This window comes from Pan paniscus, chromosome 8, assembly GCF_029289425.2.
Source record: "Pan paniscus chromosome 8, NHGRI_mPanPan1-v2.0_pri, whole genome shotgun sequence".
NCBI lineage: Eukaryota > Metazoa > Chordata > Mammalia > Primates > Hominidae > Pan > Pan paniscus.
Window position 1 is genome coordinate 116,183,134 of NC_073257.2, and position 15,046 is coordinate 116,198,179.

At 47.0% G+C, this 15,046-nt stretch overlaps 2 protein-coding genes across 6 annotated transcripts in view; both read left to right on the forward strand.

Annotated features, from left to right (window-relative positions):
- Nucleotides 1-2,366, forward strand: part of GSTO2 (glutathione S-transferase omega 2) — a 31,791-nt gene extending 29,425 nt beyond the window's left edge. For both annotated transcript variants that reach the window (XM_003825553.6, XM_034931434.3), the window contains 2 exons: nt 524-630; nt 2,076-2,366. In XM_003825553.6, the coding sequence (XP_003825601.1) occupies nt 524-630; nt 2,076-2,232 (264 nt within the window). In that variant the 3' untranslated portion in view covers nt 2,233-2,366. The remainder of the gene's footprint in view (nt 1-523; nt 631-2,075) is intronic.
- Nucleotides 2,367-8,993: 6,627 nt separating this feature from the next.
- The window catches only part of CFAP58 (cilia and flagella associated protein 58), a 151,243-nt gene continuing 145,190 nt past the window's right edge, over nt 8,994-15,046 (forward strand). For 2 of the 4 annotated variants that reach the window (XM_055093363.2, XM_063607883.1), the window contains exon 1: nt 8,996-9,293. In XM_055093363.2, the coding sequence (XP_054949338.1) occupies nt 9,276-9,293 (18 nt within the window). In that variant the 5' untranslated portion in view covers nt 8,996-9,275. Of the gene's footprint in view, nt 9,294-15,046 lie in introns of all 4 variants that reach the window. The other 2 variants (XM_034931436.3, XM_034931435.3) reach the window with 2 other exon arrangements.

The following is a 15,046-nucleotide window of genomic DNA, read 5'->3' on the forward strand; positions in this document are numbered from 1 at the left end:
AGGCATGAGCCACCAGGCCCGGCAGCATCCCCTTTCTTATTGATAAAGCAGATCTTGGAGAATGGGAGATCCTAAGTGGGGTTCCTAATGCTAGCCTTCAACATCAGGCTGAGGCTCACCTTGTCTTCAAGTAATGGGCAGTGCTGGCCTGAGGGGGAGCCTCCTCTGTCCAGGGCTCAGCTTATCCTTGGAAGGCTTAGCACATGGAGGAGCTGCTCCAGGCTAAGAGGGAGGGACTGGGGTACTCTGTAGAGGTTGTTCTTCCAGTTTCTTCAATCAGATGAGCCACACTGTCACTCTAGTGTTGAAAGGAGGGAAGGGACAGAGGTGGCCAGGAGTGTGACCCTAAAAGAGGCAGAGGAGACCTCAGAGAAAGAGAAGAAGCATTCTCCTAACCAGAGGGAGAAGGAGAGAGGCCTCAGTTCTCCCTCTCTGGGAATTAATTTGAGATTTACATTTAGTGTCTATAAACATGTCAGCAGATATATAAACTTATTTGCTTTTGCTTTGTTTCCATTTTTAGATTCTTGAGTATCAGAACACCACCTTCTTTGGTGGAACCTGTATATCCATGATTGATTACCTCCTCTGGCCCTGGTTTGAGCGGCTGGATGTGTATGGGATACTGGAGTAAGACATTTGACCTTGTGGTGGTAAATTCCCGGAGTCACACTGAGTAACAATGGTTAAGATGGTCTGCATGCCCCCTGTAGACATGTTTCAGGATGTCTGTGAAGTGAATCAGGTTTCTAAACCGCAGTGTGTGCTTCCTTGTTAAAAACATAAGTGCTTTTCCACTGCTAACTTCAGACCAACACTTTGCCCACATTTCTGCAGATAAGACCCCTAGTCCAGGAGCCTCCCGCAGACTTCAGAGCCTGCTGTCCTCACCAGCGCCCCCACATGGCCGGTCTGAGAGCAAGTGGAGAGTCACAGTCACAGTCACAGTGCCCAACGCCTCCACCTGGTCCTGACGGGTCCCCAGTGGACACCATATAACCTTAGTCATGTCTCATTGCCCGGAGGAATCTTCCCCCAGATAGGAATAACCTTATAAAAAAGATTTGTGTAGTAATATATGCTGGATATTGGAACATACAAACAAAATGGCAGTGACACACTATGGAAGTATGGAAGTGCAGGGACATTAAAGGAGAAGAAATAGCTGTGTAGGCTCCTGGGCAGAACAGTGCTGTGTTACTTCAAAGCTCAGTGAAGCTGGACGTGTGCGGACGTCCACCCTAATCCAAGCCACCCTCATGGTGGGTGCTGGACATTTCTGGCACTTGGAAATCCGGCCCTGCTGAAGCAGAACTGTGTGTCTGCACCTTCATAACCCGTGGGCTGGAGCCCAACCAGCCACTGTCTCCTGCACTTCCGACTTCAGCTCTCTTTGTCAGGATATTTAAAACTCAATATCAAACATAAAATTTACAAAAGGCTGTATCCTCTGAAGACAGAGCATGGAGTCACAGGTTAGGAAACCTCACTTCTAGTCCTGGATTCCTGACAACCCACTCATATTATCTTCAGCTTATTGCTTTATAAACCCCAGAACTAAATATCCTGGTCGAGCTTTGAAAGAGCCCTGTTGGCTCCATGACTTCAAGGTTTCATCCTTGTTTTATTCATTTAAAAAATGTTTTGGAAATTATTTGTCTTTATTTTTTTATATCTCCTAAAGTAAAATCTGAGAATGACCCAAGAATATTTGTTTCAGAGGCTTGTCTTTTTGTTGGCAAGCAGTGAAGCACATGTAAGTTTCTCAAGCTTTAAAATATATATATATTAAAAAACAGAACAAAAAAAATGAAGCACAGACATGTTATTTTCCCAGAGCCATCAGTCCAAAGTATTTCACTGTATTATTAGAAGCAACAACTTCTAAACATTCAACTATTCCAAAAATAAGATTTTCCTCCAGTAAGTTATCATTCTCACTTGATAATAAGATAACTAAGATAACTCCCCAAATAAACTCATTCTTCATATCTTGCAAATCTAAAAAGCAACGTGCATCCCCTTTCCTGATGCCTCCCCCTGCACTGTGCTGACGCTTCTTTCCTGTCTTGCAGCTGTGTGAGCCACACGCCAGCCCTGCGGCTCTGGATATCAGCCATGAAGTGGGACCCCACAGTCTGTGCTCTTCTCATGGATAAGAGCATTTTCCAGGGCTTCTTGAATCTCTATTTTCAGAACAACCCTAATGCCTTTGACTTTGGGCTGTGCTGAGTCTCACTGTCCACCCCTTCGCCGTCCAGAATTCCCCAGCTTGTTGGGAGTCTACATCACGGCCTGTCTTGGGAACCAATCCGTCTCTCTTTCTTTTCTTTGAAGTTCCCAATAAAATGAAAACAGGAAATGTATTCTTCTGATAATCATTTGTCTGACTCCTCTAGCCTGTAGCTGCTGCTACTGCTGCTTTTTTTTTTTTTTTTTTTTGAGACAAGATCTTGCTTCGTTACTCAGGCTGGAGTGTGGTGGGACAGTCACGGCTCACTGCAGCCTTGAACTCCTGGGCTCAGTTGATTCTCCCGCCTCAGCCTCCTGAGAAGCTAGGACTACAGGTATGTGTCACCACGCCCAGCTAATTTTTAAAAAAATGTTGTTGAGACAGGGTCTCACTATGTTGCTCAGGCTGGTCTCCATCTCCTGGCTGCAAGCCATCCACCCAACTTGGTCTCCAAAGTGTTGAGATTACAGGCATGAGCCACCTGGCCTGCCTAGCCTGTAGCTTCTAACTATTTTCTAGAAAGTGCCTGGTGCTAATGTCAGAACACATTTTGGGAGCCTGTGTGCCTCCTAACTCCTTGGCCTTCAGCCTAGTTTGATCTCCAGATTATTGGTGCAGATGCTGATGCTGAGGTTCAGGGTCAACCTATGACTGATGCTTGTCACTACAGAATGGCACCCTCCAAAGACCTCCCTGGTGAAAGCTTAAGAAGAGGGAGAAGGAAGAAGAAAACACTCCAAGCCTAAATACCTTCCATTTGGCAAATGAATGTCGCTGTCCACGTGGGCGAGTATGAGTATAATTCTCCAAACTTTGGCCATGGGCCTGGAGACACCGAGGGTCTTGTGACTGGAAAGAATTCCAAAGCAGGAAATGAAACACCGGTTTATCACCCAGGACTAACTACGTCAGAATTTCACTGGTGCTGTCAGGGCTCAGGATATCTCACAAAATGTTCTATAGCCGGCATCCTGCCTTAAAAAAATACACACGCCCCAAACCCAGCCACAAGCAAAGGTCATTCTGTTGGATTTGCGTCACACTCTCTTACAATTCATCTCAACAAATGCCTCTGGTTACCTGTTGTGTACCAAGCCCAGGGGCACACTGGGGATAAAGTTGAAAAAGACATTGGCTCTGTCCCTGGGAGCCCCCATCTCTCCACTTATCTTGGTTGAGGTTTTAAACCTAGCGCTTTGGAGCTGCTTGTCTGTTGTAGGGATGCTTGTCTCTGATGTGGCCCCTCTGCCAGCTTCGCCAGGCAGTACCACCCCACTGAAGACAGCAAAGAGCTGAGGATGGCTGGTGCCAACAGGTCCCTTGGGCTGGGAGCATCTACTGCCTGCACTATGGGAGGGGGACCAAGTTTGTCCAATGCCGTTTCATCTCAGTGTCTGAGGATCAGCCTGTGATCATTTCAGCTTTGCTCATGCTGGATCCTTTCCCATCCTCCTTGCTGTGCTGAGACACCAGGCAGCAACAGGAGCGATGTTTTGCCTTGTCTGTGCTCCCTAAGGAGCTGTCTGCCGCCTCTGCCTCTGAGACAGCCCAAATCAGCCCTCCTCTCTCCCCACGTCTCAGTCTGGCCCTGCCATCTGCTGGCTCTGGGTATATTTTGACCCATGTAAATAGTTACCAGGTGTTACTCTGTGCCAGCTGGACAGAAACAAGCCTGCTTGGTGAGGTGGCCAGAACTTCCAGAAGAGGCACCGCATGACAGGGGCAGTCTGCCGCACCATCTGCTCCGGATGTGGAGCCCTGTTGCCATGGCACCCTAGTTAATGCTGAGTGAGGTCTGTGAATCACCGTTTTCCTGGGATCTTTGCTCCAAGAAGAGGGGAATCTTCTCCTGTGGCCTCTCATAGGACTTAGGAGATTGATCAGCCTTTTGCCGGTACAAATCCTGCATGCTAGTGAGTGCTTGTCATAAGACCAAAGTTACCACTGATGCAACAGGAAATGGCATGCTTCTGGCTCACCAAAATGAAGGTGTTCTCTTTTGGGGCTCCGCACACTAATTTAGAAAGCTTGAAGAACCAGGAATTATAGAATGGAGAAAAGCACTCATGGGGGAGGTTTGCAGCCTGGTGGCCTATAGCCCAGTTTGGGATTTGAGTGCCTCTTGGCCAGGCATGCTCCCTGCTGTTTACCAGGGTCCTGGTCACCTGCACATCCTTACACTTCCTCCATCTCGCTTCTTTGTCACTTGTCTGACCCACAGAGAAAACTGAGTTGTCAATCTTTGAATAAAACTAGAAGGATGTGGCCTGGAGAAAAGAGGGAAGGAGGTAATTAAATAATGCTCCATGAAGAACTTTTAAAATATGCTTCTTAATTAATACATGTGAAAAGAATACATATGGGTTAAAAATACAATAATGTAAAAGAATAGAAAATCTTCCATTATCTTATGTCCTAGAGATAACCACTTTTAGTAATTGGTGTCTACCTTTTTTTTCCCCTTTTCTTTTAAATAATAGAGATGGGGTTTCGCTATGTTGACCAGGCTGGTCTTGAACTCCTGGCTTCAAGTGATCCTCCCATCTCGGCCTCCCAAAGTGCTGGGATTATAGGTCTGAGTCATCATGCCTGGTGGGTGTCTATCTTATAAAAAGCACTAAACTTAAGGATTTAAAGGTGAGAGCCTGTATTGGGCCATTCTCATGGTGCTATAAAGAACTGCCCAAGACTGAGTAATTTATAAAGGAAAGAGGTTTAATTGACTCACAATTCCACATGGCTGGGGAAGCCTCAGGAAACTTTCAATCATGGTGGAAGGGGAAGCAAACATGTCCTTCTGCACAAGGTGGCAGAAGAGAGAAGTACAGAGCCAAAGAGGGAAAAACTGCTTATAAAACCATTAGATCTCATGAGAACTCACTCACTGTCATGAGAAAAGCATAGGGAAAACACTCCCACAATCGAATCACCTCCCTTGAGGTCCCTCCCCCAACATGTGGGGATTATAATTCAGATTAAAATTGAAGATGAGATTTTAGGTGGAGCACAGCCAAACCATATCAGAGCCATTCTCTATCTTTTGCAGATTGGAAAAATAAAAAAATTAGTTTAAACCACAGCATTTAAAAGAAATCGTCATAGATGATGTTAACATCGGAATGGAGGTTGTGCGGAGTTCCCCTCCTTGGAGGTTCTGAGCTACAGCCTAGCCTGGACTCAGTCCAGTTACAATCTAACATGGCTAGGGGGAGGAGGGAGCATGATGGGGCAGGGCTTGTGTGGCTGGGACAGCTGGCTATGGTCGTGGTGCTGGTGACTAAATGGTACTTGAAATTTCTTTTAGATCTAAAATTCTGTGATATGGTTTGGATCTGAGACCCCACCAAATTTCGTGTTGAAATGTAATCCCCAATGCTGGTGGGAGGTGATTGGACCATGGGGGTGGATTTCTCATGAATGGTTTAGCACCATTCTCTTGGTGCTGTTCTCATGATAGTGAGTAGTTCTCATGAGTTCTGGTTGTTTAAAAGTGTGCAGCATCTCCCTGACCCCTCTTGCTCCAGCTCCCACCATGGGAGATGCCTCGCTCCCCCTTTGCTTTTTGCCATGAGAGGAAGCTTCCTCTCATGTAGCAGAATTCTACATTCTCTGTAGTAGAATCAGAATCTACTACACTTCTCATACAGCCTGCAGAACCATGAGCCAATTAAACCTCTTTTTAAAAACACTTTTATTTTAAGTTCAGGGGTACATGTGCAGGATGTGCAGGTTCGTTCCATAGGTAAACATGCGTCATGGGGTTTGTTATACAGATTATTTCATCACCTAGATATTAAGTCTAGTATCCATTAGTTATTTCTCCTGAACCTCTCCCTCCTCCCACCCTGCACCCTCTGATAGGCCTCAGTGTGTATTGTTACCCTCCACATGTCCATGTGTTCTCATCATTTATCTCCCACTTATAAGTGAGAACATGCAGTTTTTGTAAACCTGTTTTCTTTATCAATTACCTAGTCTCAGGTGTTTCTTTTTAGCATGTGAGAACAGACTAATACAGAAAATTGGTACTGAGGAGTGGGGCATTGCTGTAAAGATGCCTGAAAATGTGCAAGTGACTTTGGAACTGGGTAATGGGCAGAGGCTGGAAGAGTGTGGAGGGCTCCAAGGAAGACAGGAAGATGAGGGACAGTTTAGAATTTCCTAGAGACTGGTTGTATGGTTGTGACCAAAATGCCAGTAGTGATATGGACAGTGAAGGCCAGGCTGAGGAGGTGATGGAAATGAGGAACTTACTGGGAACTGGAGCAAAGGTCGCTTTTGTTATGCTTTAGCAAAGAACTTGGCTGCATTGTGCTCCTGGCCTAGGGACCTGTGGAACTTTGAACTTGAGAGTGATGATTTTAGGGTATCTGGCAGAAAAAATTTCTAAGCAGCAAAGCATTCAAGATGTGCCCTGGCTGCTTTCAACAACCTATGCTCATATTTGTGAGCAAAGAAATTATGTTAAGTTGGAACTTATATTTACAGGGGAAGCAGAGCATAAAAGTTTGGAGAATTTGCAGCCAGCTATGTGGTAGAAAAGAAGAGCCCATTTTCAGGGAAGGAATTCAAGCAGGCTGCAGAAATTTGCATAAGTAAAAAGGAGCCAAGTGCTAATGGCCAAGAAAATGGGGAAAAGGCCTTGAAGGCATTTCAGAGACCTTTGTGGCAGCCCCTCCCATCACAGACTCAGAGGCCTAGGAGGACAGAATGACTCTGAGTATTAAAGTAGATTTAATCTAAATCATAAAGTACAAGCTAGAGCAATCCCTCCAGTGCTGCAGAAACTGCCTGCATGTGGCTCCCACGTTGTTCCTTGGAGCTTTGGTGGTGGTAGGGGTGGCAGGGGCAGGTGTTATGTTTCTTGGTTTCTCACCTTCAGGTCTCCTTACCCATGTTTCCTTTGTCAGAGTCATTGGCCTTGATGGAGGGGAGACTGGGTTACTCTGAGTTGAGAACCAAGCTTGACTGCCCTGTGGTTTATATCAGCCTAGCTTAGTTTGTTTTCTGAAGTCTTCACAAATAACCAAATATCCAGCCCAGTGCAGTTCTCAATGAGTAGTCTCCAGTTCCCATCCCCCACCACACACACACACCAAACACTGTGCCCACCTGGGAGACCCATTTCCGTTTATCTTCTTCTTTGAGTGCCTGGAAGGCTGAACATTTGATCTTTTCAAACATTTTGCTCTCATCTGGCCTGTTAGCACTCTTGAGCCTTTGAAAATGCCATTTCCTCTACATACTATTCTTCCTCAGAGCAGCCCTCTGTTTTTTTTTCCAACCAGTCTTTTCTCTTGCAAAGTTCAGATCAAAATTCTTCTTTATGTAAAGAGAAGTGGTGTGCCATAGGGGTTACAAACAGGGCTTCAAGGTTAGCACTGGGATCAAATTCCGACTTTGCAACTTAACTTTCTTGAGTAAGTTGCTATACCTCTATTAGCCTCAGTTTCTTATCTGTAAAATGGGACGGCTAAGTACCTATTTCATTGGGCTGTTGAATAATGATGGTCTCATCTATGCAAGGGCTTAGTACCAGCTGGGTGAAACTCAGTGAATGGCAGGCAAACCTATTATGACTAGGCTTCTGCCAATGATCAGACTTGAACCCTGTGCTCATCCCCCCATCACTTTGTGGAACTAGATGTCCTACGTTGCACATGGCTTGATTCATGGTTTGGAGTTGTTTTCTGGTTGTTTCCTGTGTGCAGGTTTAATCTCAACCTGTGATCCCTTGAAAGCTGCAATTTTATCCCTCCCCATCCTCCTCCCTCTCACCCCAAGGCCAAGTTTAATACTGTGCATTCTGAAATCTTGCAATGTTGTTGATGATGTAAAATAAATATTCTCTCCCGTGTTTCTGAAGAATACTCAGAATCTCACTACTCTCTGTTAAAGAAAAGAATCATTCACTGACACTTGTTTAAAGCATGTGAAGGAAGACTTACTCATAACCATCACGATAGTATAGGGGCCGCTGCAATGAGACTTTTGCAGTTGGGGAGGGAGATTGGGCTCAACTCTGAGTACAAGATGAACAAGTGGGTATTTATAGCCCAGAAGTAGAGCGGAGGTCAGTGGATTGAAAATCACTCGGAGGAAACGTCAGGGATAAGGAGGATTCTAGCTAAACTGACCTAACAGGATTCTTGCTGAAGACAGGCCAGGATGATCAGACATCACCAGAGGGCTGGCGGAGGACGAGGAACTTGATCAGATATCAAGGATGATCTGATATTGAGGTGGGGGAGTTCTTTTGCCAAACTAACTTAGCAGGGTTCTTTGCTAACACAATTTTACAAGGACACGCACAGATGAACCTAGGAGGACGTTCAGGAGCCTGACTAAAGTTTGGTCAAGCAGAGAATCTTTGTCTCCTCTTGGAGCAGGTTATCTCTTTCCGAGGGTTAAAATGTGAGGGATTTGAAATGCCTGCAGGCCTGCCCAGTTACCAATCAGCTTGGATGCTGAATGGAAAACTAAAGCACACCAGTACCATGCTGCGCATAGACAGGATGGTTACACATGTGCTCCAGGGACAAGAACTGTGCAATACTCTGCGCTGCCATTTCCTCCCAAGGATTCCTGCCATGCCCAGGAATCCCCTTGCAGACAGCAAGGGTCTCCGGCCTACATTGTCATTAGCAGACAGCCCCCTCCAGAGGGAGCAGTTGAGCAGCAACAGTCAGCTCCCTGCTATAGAGGCCAATACGAAGAGCCATTTCCAGTCCTGTCCTGGGGCTGAGATGGACAAAGCAATGGAGGTAGTGGTTGCTTAGTGATGACGCTGCCCCCCAGGGAACCCTGAGTAGGGGCAGCCTCTGTTCCAGCATCACAGGACTGGGGCAGGGAAGTGGGAGGATGACTGTTAGCAGGAACAGCTGTTGCTAAATCTGGGCTTAGTCAGGTTACGCTCACAGGTGAAGAATATCTCTCAAAGGGTGTGTGCGTGTGTGTGCGCGTGCGCACGTGTGCATGCGCATGTGCAGCACACGCACCCTTTGTGCCTTTCTGCCATAAGAGGAGGGTATCAGGATGAATAATGAGGAGCTGTATAAAGGTAAGGGCGGGAGGTATTTTAAGTATTTCACTTAATGGTTTTTGGCCATTTATTTGCTAAACAGAAAGACCCTCTTTGGGGACTTTATCTGAGACACTGTCCCAGGTGATCTGATAGCAGCAGGGAGGTGGAGAGATGGGGACACACAGACATCCCAGGTACGGTGGCAGCAAGGGCAGCTTATCCTGGAAGCAAGGGGAAGAGTTAGCTGAGGAAACTGCAGGAAGCCCTAACCAGAAACTTGGGCTTCAGACTTGGGTTTTGGAGGAGGGAATGTAGGGTAGGTTCAGAACAATAGTAAATCTTCCGTTTTTTGAGCACTTACGATATGCTAGGTACCTTAGATATACTACTAATACCTCCAAACCTTATGAGGTAAGTGCCAATCACTCCCGTTTTATAGATCAGTAAACCGAGATTTAGAGGTGGAGTCGCTTGCCCAGGTGTTACATAGCTAGTGATGAGCGGAGCTGACGTTTGCTTGCGGGAGGCTGACTCTGGAGCCTGTGCGCTTAACCTCTGCCCTGCTCGGCCTCCCCACTACTAGCACTACCTCACCTCCTGCCCTTGCTGCCTTCCTCTTCTGCTTTCCCTCCTGGACTGGGAGCTCTCTCAAGGTAGGAATAGTGTCCCACTTGACTTTGTTTTCCTGGTGCTTGGCACAGTGCCTTGTGTATAGTAGTGATGAATGACTGAGCAAATGGAAGGATGGATGGATGGATGGATGGATGATGTAGAAACCCAGGCCACTTCCAGGAGCTCATCATGAGGCCGCTATTATAGCTGTTTCCCCACTTTGCTGTCTAGAAGAGGTAGCTGCTTCTCTGGAGCCACGGGGATGCCCTGCCTTGTACTCTCTCTGGCTCTGTTGTTGCTATGGCAACTGCAGGTCTAGGCTCTGGCTGTCCTGCAGAGGGACGAGGAGAACAGAGGGGTCAGAAGGGCAGAGGCAAGAGACCCCTTCTGTTCCCCTAAACAGGGGGCATGCCCCAGACCCCTCCTGTGAGGTGCACAAACATTTTCTGAGCACCTGGCCAGTGTCTGGCCCTAAGGGAGGTGCGTGAGGGAACCCCCAGGGAAGACAGACCCCCATGTGGGAGGAGGCACTCCCGTGTGGAGGGACAGCTCACACTGCTGGGGGAACCAGGCAGTAGGAGTTGGGCTGTAAGGAGCCCTCCTCAGAGCAAGGGGAAGAATCTCCGCAGTTTTTGTTGTTGAGTTTATTTGTCAGGCCCGAAGCTAAGTGCATCACACACGTTCCTTCATTTAACCTTCTCAATGGCTCTACGAGGTGGGCAGTATTATTGCTGTTTCACAGTTGAAGAAACTGAGGCACACCCAAGGCTCTTAAAAATGGTGAGACTTGCTGAGCTAGGACATGGCATAGCAGAGATTGGACACAGAGCCCACACTCTTAGTCCCTGTGCTGTTTATAGTGAGGCTCTCAGTCTCCTTGGCCTTAGCACCAGCTTTGTCACGAAGGCTGGAACCTCGTGGGCAGGACCTTGCATAGGCCTCCATATTGAGAGGGTATATGGAGAGAGGGCAGGGGACCTGCTCTTGTTTCTCTCTGGATTTAAACGTTCAGGCTGAGCAACCTTGCAGCTTAGTGTGGCATCTTGTGTTGCTCTGGATGTATGGAGCTTGTGCAGCTTCCCTGCCTGGCCAGAAGCCCTCTCCATAGATTTGTTTCCTCTTTGTGGCATTTTGTCCCTATGGAGAGGGCTTCTTAGAAACTGCACTGGGCAAAGCTGTGGATATCCAGAGGGCTGAACACCACTGACCTTCTCCCTGGCCCTGAATCTGGCTCTACATACAGCACCTGCTCTAGTCTCACTTGGCTCTGATTCCTGGGGTGGGAGTACGTGGGGTATGTATGGGCTGACTCACTGTCCTTGGCTGGGAGAACTGGCGGCTGACCTATAGCTTCCAGACCCTTGGGGGGCTGATTCAGCACTAGCCATGCCTTTTGGAAGAGATGCAAGGCCATCGTCCCAGGAGACCTTTGGTCTAACATAGCCCGGTCCTTTCTTCAGGAAGAAAGCCTTCTTCGTGGCAGCAAGGCTGTGGGGGCTATGGGCGTCATCTCTGGGCAGTTGGGAAGATAGCCAAGGGCAGCTAATGGGAAGAAATGGGGTGTGGGTCTTTGCTATTTCTACTTTAAATAAAGTTGCTCCAAAAGAAACCTAAAATATCACTGACCTGTGGGTTTGAAAGAAACAGATGGGACGAAACTCTTCCAGACTCCCTAACCCACCGCTGTGCTACAACTCTCACTTCACACTTTTGAGGCCCACCTATTCCCATCAAGAAGAAATGTCTTTGAACATCTCTGAGGTTTATGTGGTTCCCTCTTTCTGAAAGATAATTTGTTGTTGACAGTTTTATTTTCTGGTTTCTTTGTGGGGCTGTAGAGAAACATCAAAGGGTGGAAAATGCCATTTTTACCTGTAAAGGAGGGCCCCACATTGTGCAGGAGGAAATAAACCAGACACGGGCTCAGATGAATGGAGTGAGTACAAGCATTTGAGAGACAGAACAATTACGTGGATTTGATTTTCTTTGGGGAGGCTCTTCACAGTTTCCCATCTGTAAGGGAGCAAAAGAGGTTACAGCTGAAACTCAAAGCTGATCTGTTTTCACATTCCGCTCATGCGGGCTTCAGAGCCACACAATTTCACTTTCAATTACTTACCACACTTCATTGATCTCTGACTTACTTTGCAGCCATTGGTAGTCTTCCTATTAGACCCAGTTCCTTGGGGACAGAGCCCCCATCTTATACTTTTGTTCCCCACATAGAGCCGGACCCAGGCAGATCACATGCTCTTGCTCAGTACTTGGTCAAACACCTTTTCCTCACTGTTGATTCAAAATTTATTCAATGATGATTGACTAAATCCCAGGCAATGGTTATTTTTATAATAAGATGCTGGTGGTGAATCCACATACAGCAAGTACAGAATATGGAGATTACTGGGAGAGGAAGGATCATTTCAAAACAGGATTTGTGCACAGAGACGTTCACTAGAGTGTTGTTTATAACAGCAAAAAGTGGAGACAACTTAAGTGTTCCTCAGTAGGGAAAGTTGGGTAAATTATGGTACATGCATACAGACAGTGAGATAGTAAGCAGCCATATGTATATATATATTTTTTGTTTGTTTGTTTGTTTTTTTTGAGACAGGGTCTTACTCACTCTGTCACCCACGCTGGAGTGCAGTGGAGTGATCACGGCTCGCTGCAGCCTCTGCCTCCCAGGCACAAGCAATCCTCCCACCCCAGCCTCCTGAGTAGCTGGGATTAGAGGTACACGCCACCATGTCTGGCTAATTTATATATTTTTTGTAGAGACAAGGTTTGCCATGTTGCCCAGGCTGGTCTCAAACTCCTGGGCTCAAGCGATTTTCCTGCCTTGGCCTCCCAAAGTGCTGGGATTATAGGTGTGAGCTAATGTACTCGGCCAGTAAGCAGCTAGTTTAAAGAATAAGGTAGAGCCAAATGTTCAAAAAGATAACCAAGAAGAATTAGTCGGTATGATGCCATTTATGTAAAAAAGGACTAAAAGGATGCATATATATATATACATACATGTGACACATACACAGAAAAATTTTGGAAGGATACACCAAAAACTTCATATTGGTTATCTCTGGGGAGTGGACTAAGAAGTCAGAAGTGGGACCGTTAGTCTGTTACTTAATTTTCCTGTTAGTACTTGAGTTTTAAAATTATGACTGTATTATTGCTTTTATGTTTATTTTTTAAACAACAAACTAGTTAAACAAGCAAGCTATTTTTGGATGGCAATGAGAAAAGTTAACTCTAAAAGATGCCCTTCCCAGGGACAGGGGTGGGGCAAGGCAGAGTGGGGCGGAGAGGGAGGGCCCTGTTGAAGGCACACATTGCCCTTCACTCTGTGACTCTTGGCTCCCTCTGCTTTCGGTCGCTGGCCAAACCAAACAGCCTTCCAGCTCTGTCCCGTGAGGTGGAGATGAGATGGACCACGAAAATGTTCTGAATCACAGCCTTGGGGTGGCTTGAGTTAGGGCGTCCTGGACATTCACCAACCACTGCCAGCTGCCACCAACCCTGCTCAGGAAGCCGGCCATGTACCCTACAGCACAGGACATGGATGGCACTGATCACATAGATAAGGACTCCTTAGTTTGGGGGTGAATCAAGTTACTGTCTCACTCAAAGCCCGCCAATGGCCCACCTCTGCTTGTTGTGAGGTCCAAATTTACCTTGTATTAGCATTCAAGGCTTTGCATGGTTCAGCCCCACTCTTATCTTTTCAACCTCATTTGCTACGACTTCTCAGTATATGCCAACATATACACCAGGACTGCCTGGGTTGGAATCTGGGCTGTGCTACTTACCACTCTGACAGTAGGTAAGTCAGTTGCCCCTTCAGTGCCTGTTTCCTTATCTGGAAAGTGGGGAGGATAATAGCACCTACATCATAGGACTGACATGGAACTGTGTGCATTAACAAATGTGTGTGCGGAACGGTGCCTGCCATACAGTAGGTGCTTCCCACACTCACTCCATGCTTCTGGCTGGAATGTCTTTCCTGGCCACAGTCCTGGTCATTTTTCAGAGTCTCTATCTGGCAGCGCCCCACCATGAGGCCTTTCCTAATCAGCCCAGGTACCAGTGGTTCTTGGACATCCAGAATCACGTGGGGAACTTGGTGAAGTGCAGATTCTTCTACCTAACTTCTCAGGATCCCACTGGAGTCTGTGACATGGCCCAGGAAGCTGCCCCCAGGTGACACCTGTATGTGTAGTGCAGGGTCACACTTGGAATAGCTCAGTACTTGGAAGGCCACCTTCTGCTGCCTCTCCTAGGGAACAGGCTTGGTCCTATTCATTTTCCCATCTTCCACAGTGTCTCATGCACGTTAGGCTCCTGACAAATGCTTGTGGACTATTCATGACCTGCTTGGGAGAAGGGCTCACCATCTTTGCCTTCCCACCCTCTCTCTGAGGCTTACGGCACTAGCGTGAATGTGGGTGCCCTCAAGAGAAGCTTGTGGTGTAGCTGATGCCACTTAGACCACAGATTCCAAGCAGGCCCACTGGCTTTTCCCAGGTCTATCTATCTTCCAAGAGATCTGTAGGGAAAGTAGTCCACTTGGGTTTTCTTTAACTTTCCATTAAGAAAGAAAGTGAGAGGGCTTCCTCAGCTAGGGGTACCATCAGTCACTTGGGGGAAATCTTTAAAAATCGAGCCTAGCCTGACCACTCCAGACTGGATTCTGAGCACCATGTAGGTTCAAGGCGGGGTCGGGGCAATGGATCAGGTTGTCTGGGTGATTCGGATGACACCCTTGATGATGAACCAGAGCTCCACCCCCAGGTTCTCAACGGGGGCTGTGCTTCAGCCAGGCATGCAGAGGGGCTAGAGCTTTTGAGGACATAAGGCCCTTCCCCAACATAACCAGCCTCTTGGCCTAGGGGCCAACTCTATTCATTTCACCCTTGTTATTTTGCAAAGCAAGTGAGCAGTTTCTGGGGAAAGTCAAGCATCCTTGGGAAAGAGACTCTGGGGAAAGAGGGCAGGGTTGTCCTTAGTGGAAAGGCCAAAGTGCCCTAGAGGACTCAAAATCCTCTATTTAAAATACAATCTCTTTCTTTAAAACCCAAAAGCTTCCTGTTAGTTCCAGCTCCTATATTTCTCGCTCACATTAGCTCTGTGAAATAAGGTCTTAGGCTGGAATCCACCCTACAGCCAGCTTTCAAAGGCCC